This window comes from Engystomops pustulosus, chromosome 11, assembly GCF_040894005.1.
Source record: "Engystomops pustulosus chromosome 11, aEngPut4.maternal, whole genome shotgun sequence".
NCBI classification, from domain to species: Eukaryota; Metazoa; Chordata; class Amphibia; order Anura; family Leptodactylidae; genus Engystomops; species Engystomops pustulosus.
This window is the reverse complement of record NC_092421.1, coordinates 23,614,687-23,634,385: the sequence shown is the minus strand read 5'-3', so window position 1 is coordinate 23,634,385 and position 19,699 is coordinate 23,614,687. Positions and strand designations below refer to the sequence as shown.

The window sequence follows — 19,699 nt, the reverse complement described above, 5'->3', positions numbered from 1 at the left end:
TCTGAATATCTCTCTTCCTAACCACGTTTTTAATCCTTGTTGCTGAGTTCTGCCTCTGCTTTTCTTTTCCAGAACAAGTTGGATCCCTGGATGCTCAGAATATTGTTGCTGTCTCGTGCGGGGAAGCGCATACACTTGCGCTGAATGACAAGGGTCAGGTGTTTTCTTGGGGTCTGGCTAAGGATGGACAGCTTGGTCTCTCAACAATAGAGGAAAATGTCCGAGTACCCAGGTAATGGCTTTCTACACAATTTTATGCATAAATTTATGACAACTGCTGCCTTCTTGCTGGATGGACATAATTCTCATGTGTCCATCTCAAAATGTATCCAATTTATACAAAATATTTCTTTTTTTGCTCTTAATATTTGTCATTTCTTTGTTCCCCTAGAAATATAAAGAGTTTATCTGAAGTGCAGATCGTGCAAGTAGCCTGTGGCCACACACACTCAATCTCCCTCTCCAGAGGTAATGTCTCCATGGCTTTGTATTTGTTTCAGAAGTTATAATATCAAGTTTTCTTGTTGCTACATTTTAAAGCGGTTGACCACTTGTACTAATCTTTAACTGGAAAAATATAAAACCCTTATACGGTCACCCATATTATACTTTCCTGGTTAAAATTTGCCTGGAAATGCGGGTCACACGACCCCCCTCCCCTCCTAGTAAAGGACACAAGAGTTCCGGTGGCTTCCTGTGTCCGGCTGGCTTCAGACAGATGGAACAGTCCACTCAGTCTATACACCATAAAAGTCCTCTTTAGTGATGACCGTTCCCGTATTGGTGAATGAAGCGATGTGCAGATGACTTACCTCTCCAACCATTGATATGGGAGTGGTTATGATAGAGGGGCTGGAGGGGGCTGTGCTTACATTACTATATTCATGGCCCCTCCATCCACCAGAAACCAGCAGGACAATGGACATCACAGGAAGTCCTGAGTCCTGCTGCCAATGGGCCACGCCCCTGTGGCTCCGAGCAAACTGTAACAGCGTAAGTATAATATGGGAGACCCTATTTGGGTCTTATACCCAGGTTGGCCAAACCCTTTAAAGAAACATTTACGCTTTTCAAGGCCGCCTGTGTTTTGCAGTTATTAGAGCTGTAGGCTGCAGAGTATAATATGCTGTATACTGTAGTGTATTATAAACTACAAGTGGCTGACTGTCCTCAGTTCTGATCATATGTTAATAGTACATTACTGGGTCCAGGGATCCACAGAATTTGCCAACAATATCTGTTTGATGAGCGGCTTATCATTTGGACAACACCTTTTTAGTGTATAGTCTAAACTAGGGACATCTGGATGTCTCTATTTTCTTGTGTCTGTTTTCACAGAAAGTGAAATTTTTGTTTGGGGAGACAACAGATATGGGCAGCTTGGATTGGGCTGTGAGTCTAAGAAGGAGATGACGCCTAGACCCTTGAAGTCTTTATGTGGGATCCCTTTTCACCAGGTAGCTGCTGGCGGAGCACATAGTTTTGCTCTGACCCCATCAGGAGCAGTTTTTGGTTGGGGACGGAACAAATTTGGACAGCTTGGTCTCAATGATGAAACAGGTAAAAAAAAAGTCTATATATAAAAGCAGTGCACAAGTATCCTCTCTTCTGACATATAGGTTGTGGTGTTTGGTCACTCACTTGTCACTCTTTACCTACAGACAGGTACTGTCCATGTCTCCTCAAATCATTGCGTAGTCAGAAAATTGTACATATCTGTTGTGGAGAAGATCACACTGCTGTACTAACAAAGGTAATGAAACGTATAGCTGTGAAGACTATAAGCAATTACAAAGACTGCAAAAACAGACCATGGATTTGTTGTGTGAACATAACCTTAACCCCTACGCGCACCAGGATGTTATAGCACGGGGATGCGCTATAACGTCCCGCTTCTGGCACTGGCTCATGAACGGAGCCAGCACCAGAAGCAGCAGCTGTCAGCTGTATATCACAGCTGACACCACGCTCCAACACTCACGATAGGAGTTCACTCCGATCGCAAGTGTTAACCCCTTACACGCCGCGATAAAGCATGGCCGCGCCATGTAAGGGTCATCCCCTTATGGGTCGGAACCCCCATGCCGCTTACCGGGGGATCCGATCCACTTCTGGGCAGCCCCGAGGCCTGCCAAGTGTCCTAAGGCTGCCCGATGTTCTTGGCAGTCAGACCCCTTACGGGTCTGACTGTAAACGGTCTGCACATGCGTCTGCATGCTCAGACAGTTTACATTGCTCTACAATGAATAAGTATTGTAGAGCAGTGTATTGAAATTGAACCAGCGATCAGAGCATCCAAAAATAGATGATTTTCATTTCCTCCGTCAACAAAGAGTTAATAAAACCTTACCAATTAGCTATAGATGCCCCAAAATGATGTAACCGAAAAGTGCATCTCATGTGGCCCCTATAGATTGACATTAAAAAAAAAAAAAAAATTATAGCCTGTACAATGTGACAATGCAAATCTGCTCTGGATGGCGCCTCCCTCCATTCTATGCCCGGCCGTGCGCCCATACAGCAGGATATCACCACATATGGAGTATCTGTGTACTTGGGCGAAATTGTGCATCAAACTTAGCGGCACCTTTTTTCATTTAATCCATTGCAAATGTTTAATTTTTCACCCAAAATGAATGTATTGTCAAAAAATATTACAATTTGTAGACCACACCTCCATTTTGTTTTAACCCCTATAAAACATCAAATGGGTTAAAAAACTTTTTAAGAGTGCTTTTTCATACGTTGAGGGGTGTAGTTTCCATAAATACAATAATAATAATTTACGAGTCTCGCTATTATTTAGACCTCTCAATGTCAATTAGAAGTTCAGCAGGTCCATCTAAATACGGGTTTTGCTGATTTTCCAAAAAATGTGAAAAATGGCCCCCAAATTCTGAGCCTCATAGCATTCTAGTAAAATAGGTGGAATCTTAAAAAAAAAATGCCAACATAAAGCAGACATTTGGGAAATGTAAGTTATGAATTTATTTGGGTGCTATGACTGTCTGCATCAAAAGTAGAGAATTTTTCAACATTTTTACCAAATTTAGTTTTTTTCATAACTAAACACTAAAGATTGCATCCAAATGTTTAAACTAATTAGAAGCACAATCTCAAAATCCCCTGGATATCTTATAGCATTTCAAAGCTATAACCACTTATAGTGACACAGGACAGATTTGAAAAATGGGACCGCGTCTTGAAGGCCAAAATAGGCTGAGGCCCGAAGGGGTTAAAAGGGGTTTTCCCACAACGCAATTTAGGCCCTCCATAGGATAGGTCGTAACTTGCTATTCGGTAGGGGTCTCCGTGATGGGACCCCCACAGATAACTAGAACTGGGGTCTGATGTACCTCCATAGCACCACTGAAATAACTGGAGCAGTAGGTCTCCCATGGCCGGGTTGCCTCGTTTATCTCTATGGAGCTGACTGAGAGTACAGTACTCGGCAATCTCTGTCTGCTCCATAGAGATGAACGGGTAGCTTGTGCATGGTGCTACAAGGGGTGCGACGGGGGTACATTGGACACCTTTTCTCGTGATTTGTGTAGGTCCCATCTGAGATCCCCATCAATCAGCAAGTTAGGCCCTATCGTGTGGATAAGGCCTAACTTGCTTCATGGGAAAAGCCCTTTAAAGTGGTTGACCACTAATAAGAAACTTTACCAGGTTGAGTAATAGGGTCACCCATATTGTACTTTCTACTTAGCCCTGCTTCCCCTCTCCATTGAAAGCTGGGAGGCCACACTGTAAAAACGTCAAAATAGAGGACATATCCCTTTTTTTTTTTTTGCCGCCTACCTGGGTCACATTGTGGAGAGACTATGCTCTCCGCACTGCAACCGGGTGTCATAGACCTCTATGGGGGCCATGATACGACCGCACACCCATACGGTCGTGTGCATGTTGTCCTCTTTGTAGCGTCGGACTCCAGGGTGGCGGCGTGCTGAAGGTGCATTGTTTTATTTTCTGCAATGCTTATTATAGCATTGTGCAGCTCATCTCCGAATCCTGCTGCCTCAAATGCTTTTGTGCTGTCTATGTATCTGTCCTATAGAGTCGACTCTATTCACCTTCATGTTACCTGCATCTGACCTTTTTGGTAAAATTTATTGTTGGTTGAAAAAATAAAAGCAGTATTAGAACGAAGACCCTCAAAGATGCTGATAATAAAGGAGGCTCAAGATTGTCTCTGGGGTTATGTTTAACCCTATGTTTGCTTTTATTTACAATTTTGCTTTCTGGTTTCTTTAGGAAGGAGGAGTTTTTACCTTTGGAGCTGGAGGATATGGACAACTAGGACACAATTCTACCAATCATGAAATTAACCCTAGGAAAGTGTTTGAACTCATGGGAAGCATTGTTACCCAAATCTCTTGTGGAAGGTGTGTATTTTGAGATGAGGGTGTAGTTGGATGAGCAAATCTGAAGTGGATCAGCTTCAAATCCATGAAAAACCTTCACTAACAATCCAAGGGTACTTCTTCAGAAAGTTATCAGTTGGGGTTTTTGAACATTGTATGCCTTGTATTCTGCTGCTGCTCCCCCCCCCCCAAACTTTCTCCTCTGTTAGACATCTTTGTTATCTGATACTGCACGGAGCTTTTGGGTGCCATCACAATCCGTTTTTAGGTGATTTTAGGGTGATGCCACATGTCTCGTTTTTGGGCCGTTTTTAAAGTAGGCATTTTCAGCCTGTTTAAAAACGCATGCGTTTTTGACTATTTACCATGCGTTTGGCTGCTTTGAACCTGTTTATCTATTAAGCTAAACAGGTTCAAATCAGCCAAATGCATGATAAACGGTAAAAAAACGGATGCGGACCAAAAACGCCACGTGTAGCATCACCCCAAGTCTGTCCTACTAGCGAGATGGAATTCAGCTAAGTAAATTAATTTTGTCATGGAGGAAGCATTAGAGGAGCTATGTAAGTGGAGAAAGAAGCACTTTACTTTGTTAAGAAATATTACAATGTTTCTGCTGTGTAGACACTGAAACTAAATGTAAATTTTTTTTTATTGCATTTTGATTTCCATAGCCTGAGCAATCCTGGTAGTTTGCCATTGAACACCGCTTCACAGTGCCCTAGATGTTGATGGCATTTTTTTTTCTATTTTTGTATGGACACAGGCAACACACTTTGGCTTTTGTTCCTTCATCCGGTCGCATCTACTCTTTTGGACTTGGTGGCAATGGACAACTTGGAACTGGCTCAACATGTAACAGAAAAAGTCCTTTTACTGTAAAAGGAAACTGGATATCCCACAGCGATTTAACCCAGCATCCTGGTAGTTAGTGGTCATACTTTGTTGTACATACGTTATATTTTGTGTTTTTTAATTTGGTTGATAACCAGGTGTTTATTTCACAGGTGTAGAAGGGTACTACTGTGTAAAGAAAATTTTCTCTGGTGGAGACCAAAGCTTTGCACATTATTTTCATGTACAGGTAAACATGACAACATCATGAAAACATTGCACTAATTGTTGACTGGGTTCTTTTTTTGGCATGTGCACCAAAGAGATAAGTCTGTTTAGTTCTTGTGTACGGATGAAATCCTAAGCTTAAAGGGAACCTACCACCACGATTCTAACTATAAAGGTAGAACGGGTGGTAGGTGCATGTATGGGATGTGAGGATAGCCCTTTTTAGAGCTAATCCTCACGTTCCCGCTATCTTTTAAAAATCTTCATTGCCCTAATATATAAATTTTGTAAAGCAGCTACTGGGGCGTGGAGTAGCCGGACATGAGGCTACACGTCGCGGCTACTCCACGCCCCAGTAGCCTCTTTGCTCCTCCTACCCTGAGATCTTCGGCACGCAGCTCCTCGTAGCTGCGCGCCCTCGTCCGAGAAGCCGGCGTTCTGGGCAGAACGCAGGCCTGCAGCTGCGTGGCCATTGCTCCGAAGCTACTGTGCATGTGCAGAACTCTGGCTTCTCAGACAAGGGCATGCAGCTGCTAGGAGCTGCGCACCGAAGATGTCTGGGTAGGAGGAACAAAGAGGCTACTGGGGCGTGGAGTAGCCGCGACGTGTAGCCTTATGTCCGGCTAATCCATGCCCCAGTAGCCGCTTTACAAAATGTACATATTAGGGCAATAAAGGTTTAAAGATAGCGGGGATGTGCGGATTACCTCTAAAAAGGGCTATCCTTACATCCCATACATCCACCTATCACCCGTTCTACCATTATAGGTAGAATCGTGGTGGTAGGTTCCCTTTAACAAATATGTGGTATAAAGTTTGACTAGATAGACCAAGGCTGCCTTCAGACAAACGTATGGGGGATGTACCGTATTTTTCGGACTATAAGGCGCACAAAAAATCCTTTGATTTTCTCAGAAATCAAAGGTGCGCCTTATAGTCCAGTGCGCCTTATATATGAACCGTACTTACAGACAACAGCTGCCTTGAACTGTGCACAGGTCTGCCACCTGCTGGTCATTCATCCTTATAATCAGGTGCGCCTTATAGTCCAGTGCGCCTTATATATGAACCTAGACATTTTAGCAGGCATTTATTGATGGTGCGCCTTATACTCCGGTGCGCCTTATAGTCCGAAAAATACTGTATGTATGGCCGCAAGCTTGTGGCTGTATATACGCCCTCCATAGACGGCAATGGCCGCACGGAGCGATATGGTGCCGCACATCTCTCTGTACACGGGTAAAAGATGGGACATGATTTTCCCATGTACACGGCCCATATGCCATGGATTTCTATGAAGAAGGGAGGGGGTCGTAGCCATGCAGGCATACGTTCGTCTTAACGCAAATTAAGGTTTCAAAATACGGTCAGTTTTTAAGACGCAGTTTTTGAAGCAAAAAGCAGGTGTGGATCCTAACGGTTTACAAAATGCTGCTCCTCCTCTATTTGCACTCCACTCCTGGTTTGGGCATCAAAAACTGCATCTGAAAAACTGAACGTGTGGACGCACCCTCAATTTTTTTTAAAGCATTCCTATCCTTAAAACCTCATGTACATGAAGAGTAGCACTTGGGGTCCTTTTCTCCTGGGTCTACTGAACAAACTTTTAAAGAGGTTAAGATGGATCCACACTGAATACTCTTCACGTGAACATGAGTCTTATTCGTTGGTAGAATGTGGCCCCCAGATTTGTTCTTTTGTGAACATTCGTACTATAGAGCAGCAATGGCCAAGAATATGATCAACCTACTTTGCACAAGTGTATGAGAGAGCAAAACACAGGATTTACACAAGGGTGACTTGCATCAGTGCCTTAATAAATAGTTTTGTCGCTTGTCTTTTGTTTGATCAAGATGCCTTACGCATGGGTAATATGATAAACCTCCAAAGTTTCTTGTTTCTAGAACTGCCTCCCCCCAGATGACTTCAGAAAGTGTAACCATTCCAGACACATATGGACCATAAATGAGCAACTTATACAAAGATGGCGGAATTTCTCATCCGGCAGGCTTCCATTAGACATAGTAAAGTAAGTTTAGCATAGCATGTAATAGGCTTTGGATAGGTTGGCTTCAGGCACTTAGCCACAACTAATGGCAATCTTTGGTGTAATTATAACAGTGTATAACAGTCCTGATTGCAGCAGGTAGTGGTAACTGCAACCTTTTTAAGTCTGCGTTCAGATCTAGTTTTTTTTCATTGTAAGGATACATAGGGAGGGATTCCGGACGTATCCTTACAAGGAAGGGCAGCAGCATACAACCTATCCTTATATAGTGGGGTATGTCTTGCAGATCAGCACCTCCATTTGAAATTGGGAGGAGGATTGAACATCAGCGGAAGCAGTAGTTTGCTAGTGCCAACGTTCAGCGTGTATGCTGAGCTACATCACTAGGAAAGCACCCACAGGGTACACTCAGCAGAAGCTGGGGATAGATGCTATAAAGAGGCCACTGTCCCCCATAGCTTCTAGTGGCCTCTGTAGAGCGTACAGTTAAAGTGCAGCTGCTTCGTTTTTTTCATTCAGTGTTTAATGAATGCAAGGAAACAAAGTATGTCACGCTCTGCTTATATATGTTTATGTCGGGAGCATTACTGGCCTACACGCTAAATGGGTGCAAACAGTCAGTATGTGTCTGTATTTGTTGAGCGCGTTTCATATCCGTTATAAATTCTCATTAAAAAATCTAATTGAAATATGTTCTAGAGGAGAACAGTGCTCTGACTGATATTTCTTTTTTCTTTAGTGAAATTGATAAAGTATTCTCATCAGCTGCTTGTATAAATGGAAGCTTTCTATCCACCAGGTGAGATTTGCGTCCAGTCGATCTGTGTAAATAGTTCTGCCTAGGAGAAAAGTGTCTGCAGCCCCTGTGCATGGTGGAGCGAGGTCAGGTGCTATACGTATCTGCGTTTGGCTGTGCTTATTAGGCAGGAGCTAAAGTAAAATCACTTGGATAGCTGATTGTTGAGTGAGTCCTTGCCCTGCCGTTAAAGCATTGTTTCCCTCTCTATATATTATTGGCTGTCACTTTGGTCCTAACACTCTGCAGACAAGCAAAGCTGCCAACATCTTGGCGTTTTCATTGCGTTTTGAAACCCACTGACGAGAGGAGATTTGCCTAATTACTTTGCTGTTAACATTTGCGTTTACAAAACATTATGAAAACGCATGTGTTTTGGCGCAACGTATGCGCTAACGTGTTAATGGTTGCTTTTTGTAAACACAAATGTTTAACAGCAAAGAAATGAGGCAAATCTCCTCTTGTCAGCTGTTGTATTGCGTTTCAGAACGCAATGTAAATGCCACGTATGACCGCACCATCAGCTGTCGGTGTTAAAAGTTTAGGATATCTTTTATAGCTAGCTACAGCTGTACTCCCGCTATCACCCCGGGCTCGCACTGTGTCCTGCACTACTACCTTGGCAGCCACCGTGGGCTAGTTGTACCTGTGGAACAACCTGGTGGTACCCTGCCGCACCAAGACCACCCCCTTCGCTGCAGGCTCTGGTGAAGACCCGGTGCCACCTAGACTCTGGTCCCAGGTGTCGGCCAGTACCATCTCCCAGGTCCACAGACCCAGAACCCTGACACTAAGTCATAGCTGAATATTTCTGAATGTCCACATACTGGCCCACATTTATTAAAAGTAGTGCACTTCTCCTTGTTGCAGTTCTGTCGATTTGCAGTAATAAATGCGGGGCACGGTCAGACTCTGGACGCTCCTTTAGGTGCAGAATTTTGTAGCGCGGCAGACACAGTGCAGTTTTGACACAAAACTGGCGCAAATACTTCATAAATACATGTGCAAGCAGTTTACACTTCAGTGCAAACTGACGAAAATGCTTCAAAAAATGTGGGACTGTGTGTCACGGTTACAACGCACATTATTATATTTGTTTTTCACAGGTGAGATTTGCCACTTTGACCTGCAGTTCGCCATAGAGTGCATTAGGTTCACCTTATTGCTGTCCATACATTGCCTGGCATAGAACGTTCACTCCTGAACCTACGCTTATACAGTCTATAGTGAGTGCACAGGCGCTGCCGCCTTCACACCCCTACACACCCACTTGGTCCCACATAGGAGGAAATGATTACATTTCTAGGCAGTTCGCCAGTAATTGTGCTTAATTCAGTGTTTATATGCCAGAAAACTGGTGTGCAAGCCCTGCTAAATCTCCCCCACAGGACAGTGAATGGGCATTTAGTTTGCCCTAATGCTATCTTGTAAGTATCACAGAAAGTAATCAGAGATGTCATAACGAGTCATGCACCTGTGTGACATCACATGACAAGGGACTGGTTTTCATTGACAAGAAGTAAACAATTAAGCTTCCTATACAATGACAGCAATCAGAGATCTAGGGAACCATAAGGAATTGATACAGAAAATATACAGAAAATTGTACAACTTTTCATTGCATAAATAGCAATTATTTGCTCAAAGTGGACAACAACTTTTCAGTTTAATTGTACTTGTCCTTTTTTTTTTTTTAAATATTCTTTTACTTATTTGCTTTATCTAATAATTTTCTAAAGATTTGTATTACTTATTGTTATATATTGTTAATGTATTTTCATTGTTCACTAGCAATGACGATCATTACCGAACAAGTGCCAAGTTCTCAGGGATAGATATGAATGCTGCTAGACTCCTGTTTCACAAGCTGCTGGATTCTGCCCAACCACAAACCGTACAGCAGGTAAGCTTGGAGTTGCTATAACTAAAGTGCTCCTGTTGGGTGTTGTGATTCAGTATATAGCTTGTCCATCTACACTCATGATGCAGCTATTTACTATACAGAATTTATAATGTATATGCATGTGGACTGCCATCCCTGGTTTAATTCTGTGGTGCAAAAATGAACACCTTTTTATTTTTTTACATTTTTTTTTTTTTAACATTGTGTGGGGGTACATGAACATTTTTCTAATATACTTTAAGAAATTTGAATTACTTTGTAAAGAAACAGGCTGCAAAGTGCAAGATTTTATCTTGCTGTTGATAAGGAAGCTCCTTATTTTAGCCATATTAAATGGGCATTCCCATGAAGACAACATTCTTAAATATATTTGGGGTAACAAAATAACACATTCTCTAATTCAATTTTATTAACAAAAATACAGAATTTCATAGATCTAATTCTAACCTTTCTCTTTGAGTGCTGTGGTTTACATTTTGGTTGTCTCTGGATGTGACCATAAACTCCTGACTATGGTAAGGCAGATTCCTCTGGTATGAATAGCTAGCCTTGTGGGGGGAGGGGAAGGAGGCAGAGAGCACAACAGACAGAGGCACTTCCTGTCCATCAGCAGTGTTCAGGGTAGTGATTGGAATTCCGGCTCTTCTTGGGGAGCTGGCACATTGGGCTCGTCTCACTAAGAAGAGCCGGCTCACTGAACAGCTCCCTATTAAATATATATTAGGGAGCCGTAGGCCAGTCAGTCACCCCACACAACACCATTGGTTAAACGGGACGTGGTGAGCCGTTTGAGGGGCAGGGTTAAGTGAGCCATCTGCTCACATCGTTCATGTGTTGGCTCGCTTGCGAACGACCCATCACTAGTGCAGAGGAGCTACAAACTCTGTCGTCTTGCTGTTTGTGTTATAGCAGAGCTGAGTGTGTCATTATGTGTAATATCCATCTTGTGGATCTCATCATCTCTGATCTGTCTCATCTCTCTTTTTCTCTCTGTCAGATACTAGTAGACTGTTCAGAAGCTAAATAAAAGTGTAGATAAACCTGTACCCTGATAATCTAAGCACATTGTCAGCACACAGCAGACACTTACTTTCACTTTCAGCTTGATAAAGAAAGGGGGGAATGAGCCCTTATTGAGGCATCAATAAGATTTTCTGTTAGAAACGTGTGCTCATAGAATACTGTTCCTTATTATTAATCCTCACTGCAATGAGCTATATAAGCAAACATTAGATCTAAGCCTCCATAGGCATACAATATAAGAATGGTAAGAAATACAGATCTCTACAGAAAGATAAAAACTGATACTAAAGGGGGACTTTGCAGCCTGTATTTTTTGTACAAATGAAGTAGAAGATGTTTACAACACTCCACTTTACACAATATTAAAAATGATCTCAAAATCCCAAACGACAATTACACTTTAACACATTTTAGGTGACTGCACTGGTAATTGAAGGAGTGAAAGATTTTAATCTCAGTCTAGTGTTTTTACATTTAGGTGGCTGCCAGTTTGGAAAAGAATCTCATACCAAAACTCCCAAGTTCCCCTCCTGACATTGAGGCTTTGAGACTGTACCTCACGCTACCAGAGTGCCCTCTTATAACAGATCCAAACAACTTTTTCTCTTTAGCGATTCCTTTTGGGACTGCAATTATTAATCTAGAAAAGACTCCATTAAGAGTTCTAGGTGAGTCTCACAGTGAACTTTTTTTTCTTTCTTGAATTTATAATAGAAATGGTTGGCAATACAATGGCTCCCATAGACCAACCGGATGTTCCAGACATTGGCAAGAGATGAAGCTTTTTTTAAAAAAATTCCTTTTACCTCGCAGCCTCCATTGAAACATTTAAAATGTAATGGGTTAATTAAATGGATAAAAAAAGTTAAAGTAAAAAAAAAAGTTTCCCAAAATTCCAAAGTATCTTGCTTTTCTATAGAGCAGTGATCAGGCGAACCTTTTGTAGACAGAGTGCCCAAGCTACAACCAAAACCCACTTATATGTCGCAAAGTGCCAACATGACAATTTATAGCTTCTTGCTGTATCACAGGTTTTAATCGTATTGGCCTCCTGAGTTCACCAATACAATAGAAAGATGATGGAGAAATTTTGATTGTAGCTTCCCTCCAGGGTCCCCTGAAGAGGGTGAATCCATGGACAATCCATCTATATCCACACCTTCTCGCTCCTCCTCTAGTCCTGGCAGCCAAGGATGTCGCTTTAAAATAGCGCTGACCATGGCACTTTCTGGGCTGTATTGGATCACAGGAAAAAGCCTTGAGTCCTAGCTGGCAAACTCTGTGTTGGGGTGAAGGCCTGGGTGCCCAAAGAAAGGGCTCCGAGTGCCACCTCTGGCACCCGTGCCATAGGTTCGCTACCACTGCTTTAGAGGGTGGAGAATAACGAATTTGGGTTATCTTATGCTACAAGAAAAGATCCAAATTTCAGATTCTGTGGCGGATGTATTTCATTGTCCCAACATTGCCCTAGGGAAGGGGACTCCAAGCATCATAATACAATATAATAAAAGAAGTCCCTTCTTCTCAGGTTACAACTGCACCATTCTAAGAAACATTGGTATAGTCCTGTGTGGACACAGCTTGGGTCATATTTTACTGGTGTTCAGTGGACAAAATTCGGGACACTATATGGTCCATATCTCACAGTCCAAACACAATTGTGAGAAACAAGCCTTAGATTTAGGTTTGTTTGCTGATTATATGAAAGCTTTACTATACTACTCTTGCATTCTTTTTTACATACATGGCTTGTAACTCATATATATACGTCAGATCCTTATATCTATTTTTTTTTTTATAGAAAACTGGTGGTCTACCCTTGAGAACCCAAAGTTCATGCGGCTCGTGCAGTTGTTTAAGGATGTTGTGTTGCATCTATTAAGATTTATAAAAATTGGAATTGCTCATACAGAAAGAAGAATCTTCAACACTTTTCTGAATACAGCCCTGAAAGTTCTGGAGTGTCTGCATCGGGTATGTTTGCCGTGCTACGGGGAAGGCTATTCTTGCGGTTCTCTGCTTTATTTCAAGATCTTTCCTATATTTTTATAGTATTACAGACTCCTATGTTTTATGAGGGTTTCTACATGTACTATGATGTGGTCTTTATATGAACTGTCAAGAAAATCCTATCAAGGTAACAGATCCACTGTTAAGTGATGATTTTATTTTTCTCAGGTAAATGAAAGATCAGGACAAATAATACCTTATGACAAGTTCTACATTCATGAATTACAAGACTCGATCGATATCCGGAATGATTATGTAACTTGGATGCAGCAGAGGGCATTTGGTATGGTAAGTCACAATATATTGTAATGTATTCACATCTATTCTCAGATTGCAGCTAGACAAAACAAGCTCATAATGATCTGATCAGTGGATGCCGCTCCTCTCCATAGAGTAACATAGGGCCCGACACTGTATTCCGTCGAAAGATAGGACATGTCCTATCTTTCCACGGGCTACTGAATGGTATGGTGCCATAAGGCCATTGCGGTGTATGGGGGACATATATACGCCGTATATATACGTCGGCCGTATATATGTCCCCCATACGTTCGTGTGAATGTAGACTTAGTGTTGAGGAATATATTGATACTATATAAAATTTGAGCAATACGGTTGCCCAAATTTAACAAGTTAAATCTCCTAGCCACAGTATAAGGATTAACAAGCTGATCGGTGAGGGTCCCGTTCTTACTCTTTTGTGTGGGGCAGCAGGACGAGCATGCGGTGGCAGAGCATAGCGCTCCCATTCACTGTCTAAGGCCTCATGCACACAATTGTTTCCAACTCCATAGGAGCTGAGTGGCTGCACTGCAGCATGGGCAGGAATAGGGCCTTCTCTGCGGAGAATCGGTGGGATGAGTGCACCTTGACAGCACACAATAGCCATCCATAGGGACCATGAGCCCTGAGGACGGAGAAGTAGCAGGATGTAGCTGCTCCTGCTGCTCCACCCATCAGGACCCCTGTTCTCTGGATTGTTGAGGGACCCATTTTTGTGATAAGTGGGCGAACCAGCAGTCTGACCCTCAACTGTCAGCTTGTTATACACTTATGCAGTGGTGAGGGGATAACTAACTACTAACTAGTTTGGTACAGCTTGGTAACCTACTAACTTGGTACAGCAATGTTAATAAACAAATACAATTTTCCAAAAGGCTTTGCCTTCTCTTCTATCCTTAATAGACTTTATACTATTCAGCATTGAATAGAGACTTAAAACTGGTTCTGTAAGCAATGTGTGGCCTTACAATACTACAGATAGTAGCCCTGGATAATCTTTGTGTGTTGCTCATAGTAGTGAGAACTGTGATTATTGACTTGTAACTTCTTCAAGTGCACTAGCGGTGTGTCCTCATACTGCTGTGCTTTTCACTTCCCCTCTGCGCTGAGTAAGGCTTCATGCAGACAAATATACGCTCACACCTCCCTTCTCCATTGGAAGCCGAGTATCCGATGCAAACATGTAGCCAAGTATAGGACAGCCGTCTGGCCCGTTCATGGTGCATGGTACAGTGCATGCTCAGCGCACCATGCCGGGTGCTATAGACATCCCTCTTACGTTCATCCACATGAGGCCTAAAATCTATAACAGGCTTCTGCTGTAACGGTGCAGTAGTCCCTCAGAACAAGGAGCAGGACACATCCCAGCAGGTGCACTAGGAGAAACTACAGTCCTGCTGAAATCCTACATATTCACTGGTTTTGCATTACATGTAGACACCATTTATGTAAAATAAACTCTGGATATTGTTTACCAAGGATATATTATATATTTTGGGATGCATGGTACAAGTAATTTTAGTCAATATAAATATTCTATTATAACAAGTAACTGAAAGTGTTGAGTGGTCTCAAAGGATAAAAGCTTATTTCCAGGTACTAATCAGCGCTTTCCTCCTACTGCGTTTTCTTAGGATGTAAACCAGGGATTACCTGAGGTAAGACTGGGATTTCACTTTCTTTTTCTTGCCATATCCATACAACCTAAACCCACATACCCAACATCATCATATGGCACATCCAAATCCACCACTCTGGACCTATGATCCTTAAATACCTTTGTGTTGTTATTTACTTAATAAATGTCAATTTAGATAGAAAAATTACTTAAGTTAAAAAAAAAAAAAAAAATTAACATATTTCTATTTTTTTGGAAGTTAAGGGTACATCAGATATATATATATTTTTTTTTTTGCAATGATTTATTAATTGGTCTTTGCACAGGAAAACTATTTTACACATTGTTGGGGACATATCCAGACCGGATTTATCCTGACCGACAATTAAATAGATCCTTTGCCTAAATGTACAACTTAAATCATATATATTTTTCATTGTTGACTCAATATCCAAAATTTTTATGAGAGATGAACTGCTCATTAAAGATTCGATTCTCAGAAGCTTTGCTGAATTTTTTGCACCATTCAATTCCGTTCCAAACAATGTAGCTTTAATCGTTTTTTAAATTGACATATAACCCCTAAAACAGTTTTTTTTTTTTTTTTAATTTAAAACTTTCCTATTTGGTTTCATCAATTTAAACGATAATAATGGAAACCATCAAAAGTCCATTGAAATCAATGGACATTTAAATGGGATCTGTTAGACTTCCGTTATCATTGTACAGGCGGTCCCCTACTTAATGACACCAGACTTACAGACAACCCATAGTTACAGACAGACCCCTCTGACCTCTGGTGAAGCTTTCTGAATGCTATTACAGGCGGTCCCCTACTTAAGAACACTCGACTTACATACGACCCATCGTTACAAACGGACCTCTGGATATTGGTAATTTATTGTACTTTAGTCCTAGGCTACAATGATCAGCTGTAACAGTTATCACAGGCGTCTGTAATGAAGATTTAGTGTTAATCCTGGTTCTTATGACAACCCAACATTTTTAAAATCCAATTGTCGCAGAGACCAAAAAAGTTCTGGCTGGGATTACAATGATAAAATATATAGTTCCGACTTACATACAAATCCAATTTAAGAACAAACCTACAGACCCTATCTTGTATGTAACCCGGGGACTGCCTGTACTATAGCCCCAGGCTGCTGATCAGCTGTAAGGTGTCTGTAATGAAGCTTTATTGATAATTCTTGATCCCATTACAACAAAAAATGTTTAAACTCCAATTGTCACTGGGGCAAAAAAAAAATTTTTTGTGTGGATCTACAATTATAAAATATACAGTTTCGACTTAACTACAAATTCAACTTAAGAACAAACCTCCAGACCCTATCTTGTACGTAACCCGGGGACTGCTTGTATATACAAGATTCATATGGTACAAATCAGAAAATATTTATATTCAAATATTTGTGCAAAATCAATTAATACATTTGGTTAACTGTAATTATTAACTACCTGAACAAACCCTTAATATGAATATACTTTATTAGAGATCCTTTACAATTAGGTTTTCCTGGGGCAAATATTGGGGTCAGTATTGTACATCAGTACTTTGGAGCCCAAATCAGAATTGGATCTAAATTAGAGTTGTATGAGTTATACTCCTGGATCTGGTTACAAATACTAATGCAAAATACTGACCAGAATACTGTCATTTGAAGTTGGCCTAAAGCGGAGGATATGATAAGCAGGAGGAACTGTAACAGAGAAATAAACAGCTCGTAAAGGAATACAAGTCCTCTAATGATAGATAATGTCAAGCCAATTGCCGAGCTGTGAGTGAAAGCGCCAACATGTGCTAATATTAAGGCTGTAAAGAAAAATCATCTTGGATGCTTGACCTACCAAGTACCAAGTTCCCTGTGACCAGTAGTTTATGGAGGTGGCCAAATATGTGGCGTTTTGGGTTAAAATAGCACCTTCTTCTAGGGGCTTCTTTCTTGCTCCAGCAGAAACCTTGAGGCTCTGTCATCTCATATTGGTGAGTGACCTTTGTATTGAGAAGGTGTTTCCCAAACTGGGCTACAAAGCCGTTTTAGGAAATATATTATTTGTCTATGAGGGCATGAGAACATTGATCCAACCATAATAGCTGCATGTTTGCATGTCATTACAGGAAGGACACAAGTATTTCTATGGTCCATTTCTTACAATGTACAGACAGTGGCCAATTTTCTCACACAGGTTTTGCAGTCATATAGCATGTCCTTTTCTGTTATACAGGGACCGGATGGCTCTCTCACCATTTGTACATATCCATTTGTTTTTGATGCACAAGCAAAGACCACGCTGCTTCAGACAGATGCCGTCATACAGATGCAGGTATGTTAGTTACTTGTAAAATGAGGCATTATGGGATTATGACAATGGCTAACATGTTTTGCTGCATGGCTGTTCATAACTACTCCAAAGTCCAATGGAACTTATATTTACATTCAAAGCTTTTTCATTGGAAATCTAAAGTTTCCTGCGGGTGTACCCTCTTCTAGTTGAGATTAATGTATGCTGCACTTTATGTACATGCTCAGTAGTGAAGCTCCTCTGCTACAGATTATAAGGATAATGCACTGGGTTGGAATGCCCACATTTATCACAATTGTAGCATGACTTTGACACAGACTCTGACCTCTGATCACTTACTGCCTGGTTCCATTGTCTCTGTGGTAGCTCATAAGTTTGTGAGAGGAGTCTGTCCGCTATGACAGTCTATATAATTCCAATAGAAAGTATAGCGTACCAAATTGCAGAGCTGCACGCCCGTTCTTACGGCCAAAGACAGCGCATCTTTTTTGTAGCCACAGCTCGGAACGCTTAGTACTCGTTGTGCTCACTGTATTGAGCCCAGGTGCCATATGCGGATGTATATCCGGCTGCATATATGTGGCTGGATTTATTACCCCCACCCATACGTTTGTGTGAATGTAGCCTTAGTGGCAGCTGTGAGTTGTACCTCGGATGACTACATGTGTCCACCTGGGCAGGTTGCAAGATAATTACCATTGATGTGTCTTTGTCCGGTGATGATTTTTACCCCACATGCTGTATTTTATTAGATGGCGGTTGATCAAGCCAACAGACAAAATTTTTCATCCATGTTTCTACCAGTGGTTGAGTCGGTGGATCCTTGCCTAATTTTGATTGTTCGCAGAGACAACATTGTGGGGGATGCAATGGAAGTATTGAGGAAAACCAAAAATATTGACTACAAGAAACCTTTGAAGGTAAAGTATGAATTGAGCTTTTTATGCCCCACTAGTCCGCCTGCTTCTACCTATAGAGTAACATTGTATTTCATGCTACAGGTCATTTTTGTGGGTGAAGAAGCTGTTGATGCCGGAGGAGTACGGAAAGAGTTTTTCCTGCTGATAATGAGAGAACTTTTAGATCCAAAGTATGGAATGTTTCGTTTCTACGAAGACTCAAGACTCATTTGGTTTTCAGATCAGGTACGCAATACTTTAGAGCGGGTCCTTTTGCTGCACGTCTGCGGTGGCCGTACCTTAGAAATGTAAGAAATACGGATGACGCACAGGTGTGCCGTCTGTATTTGCAGAACAGTTTCTATTTAACACAATCAAGTGACCCTTCAAGGGGTCGTGACAATCCCGTTACATCATTTACCACCCATTGTGTTTTTTGTAATGAAGAACTAATGACCTACAGATGGACCGTTTTTGCGGACCTACACCTCAGAAAATTATTATTTACGGATTACACATGCAATGCAAAAATGGACAAAGGATCCGCCGATTGCAGCCCAAGAACAATATGTGATAGCCCAAAAGAGTTAAAAGATACAAATTTACTGAATTGTTATTTGTTCGGAAATACAAAGATTTATTAAAACAAAGTCAGGAAAAGGTCATCTGTTAATGAAAAATAACTGTCGAATTTCTTTAGCATTTTAATAACAAACATAAAAAGTAGAAGTTTTAGTTTTGCAGTAGATGACAGGATCTTGCCATATCATCAGTTTTTGTCTTTCAGACCTTTGAGGACAGCGATTTGTTCCATCTCATAGGTGTGGTTTGTGGCTTAGCAATCTACAACTTTACCATTGTTGACCTGCACTTCCCCTTGGCTTTATATAAGAAACTTTTGAAGAAGAAGCCTACGCTGGACGATCTAAAGGAGCTGATGCCGGATGTTGGCAGGTGATTGAGCAATAGATACTTTTGATTTATATCCTCTGTTTCGTAATAATGTCATTGTGGGGTATGGCCTCTAGGATCTTTGCTTGCCACTAATAGACTGACGTTGGGTATGAAAGAAATGCTCCTTGGTGGGCCATTCACATCAACGGGCACTAGACTCATTGGAATAGATTAATTATGAATATTGGCAAAAAAGCAATGAAATCAAATCTCATCTCCACCAGTTTTCATCTTCTACCACCCAAACTCCACTTTAATTGTGTCGTAGTTTGTGGACAGGCAGGTGCATGAACTGCTGGATTTACTATAGTCTCCACCAGAAAACCTGCGGAGACTATAGCAGACCACCAGGTCTGACCTTGTCGAGACTGTGCTCACATCAACAAAGATCCCAGAACCTCTTAGTTGATCCCGCCACTGGATCGCCAGCGGGGGAGGGGGGGCAGACTAATAGA

General features: G+C 41.5%; 1 protein-coding gene across 4 annotated transcripts in view; it reads left to right on the top strand.

Moving 5' to 3' along the window:
• Positions 1-19,699, top strand: part of HERC4 (HECT and RLD domain containing E3 ubiquitin protein ligase 4) — a 46,359-nt gene that overhangs the window by 17,900 nt on the left and 8,760 nt on the right. Inside the window, exons 3-20 of one of the 4 annotated variants that reach the window (XM_072131355.1) lie at positions 73-232; positions 392-468; positions 1,339-1,560; positions 1,662-1,753; positions 4,258-4,388; positions 5,134-5,291; positions 5,375-5,451; positions 7,334-7,458; positions 8,177-8,236; positions 10,025-10,136; positions 11,638-11,827; positions 12,961-13,133; positions 13,338-13,457; positions 15,086-15,109; positions 17,314-17,412; positions 18,144-18,311; positions 18,393-18,536; positions 19,078-19,244. In XM_072131355.1, coding sequence (XP_071987456.1) covers positions 73-232; positions 392-468; positions 1,339-1,560; positions 1,662-1,753; positions 4,258-4,388; positions 5,134-5,291; positions 5,375-5,451; positions 7,334-7,458; positions 8,177-8,236; positions 10,025-10,136; positions 11,638-11,827; positions 12,961-13,133; positions 13,338-13,457; positions 15,086-15,109; positions 17,314-17,412; positions 18,144-18,311; positions 18,393-18,536; positions 19,078-19,244 — 2,299 coding nt within the window. Of the gene's footprint in view, positions 1-72; positions 233-391; positions 469-1,338; positions 1,561-1,661; positions 1,754-4,257; positions 4,389-5,133; positions 5,295-5,374; positions 5,452-7,333; positions 7,459-8,176; positions 8,237-10,024; positions 10,137-11,637; positions 11,828-12,960; positions 13,134-13,337; positions 13,458-15,085; positions 15,110-17,313; positions 17,413-18,143; positions 18,312-18,392; positions 18,537-19,077; positions 19,245-19,699 lie in introns of all 4 variants that reach the window. The other 3 variants (XM_072131354.1, XM_072131357.1, XM_072131356.1) reach the window with 3 other exon arrangements.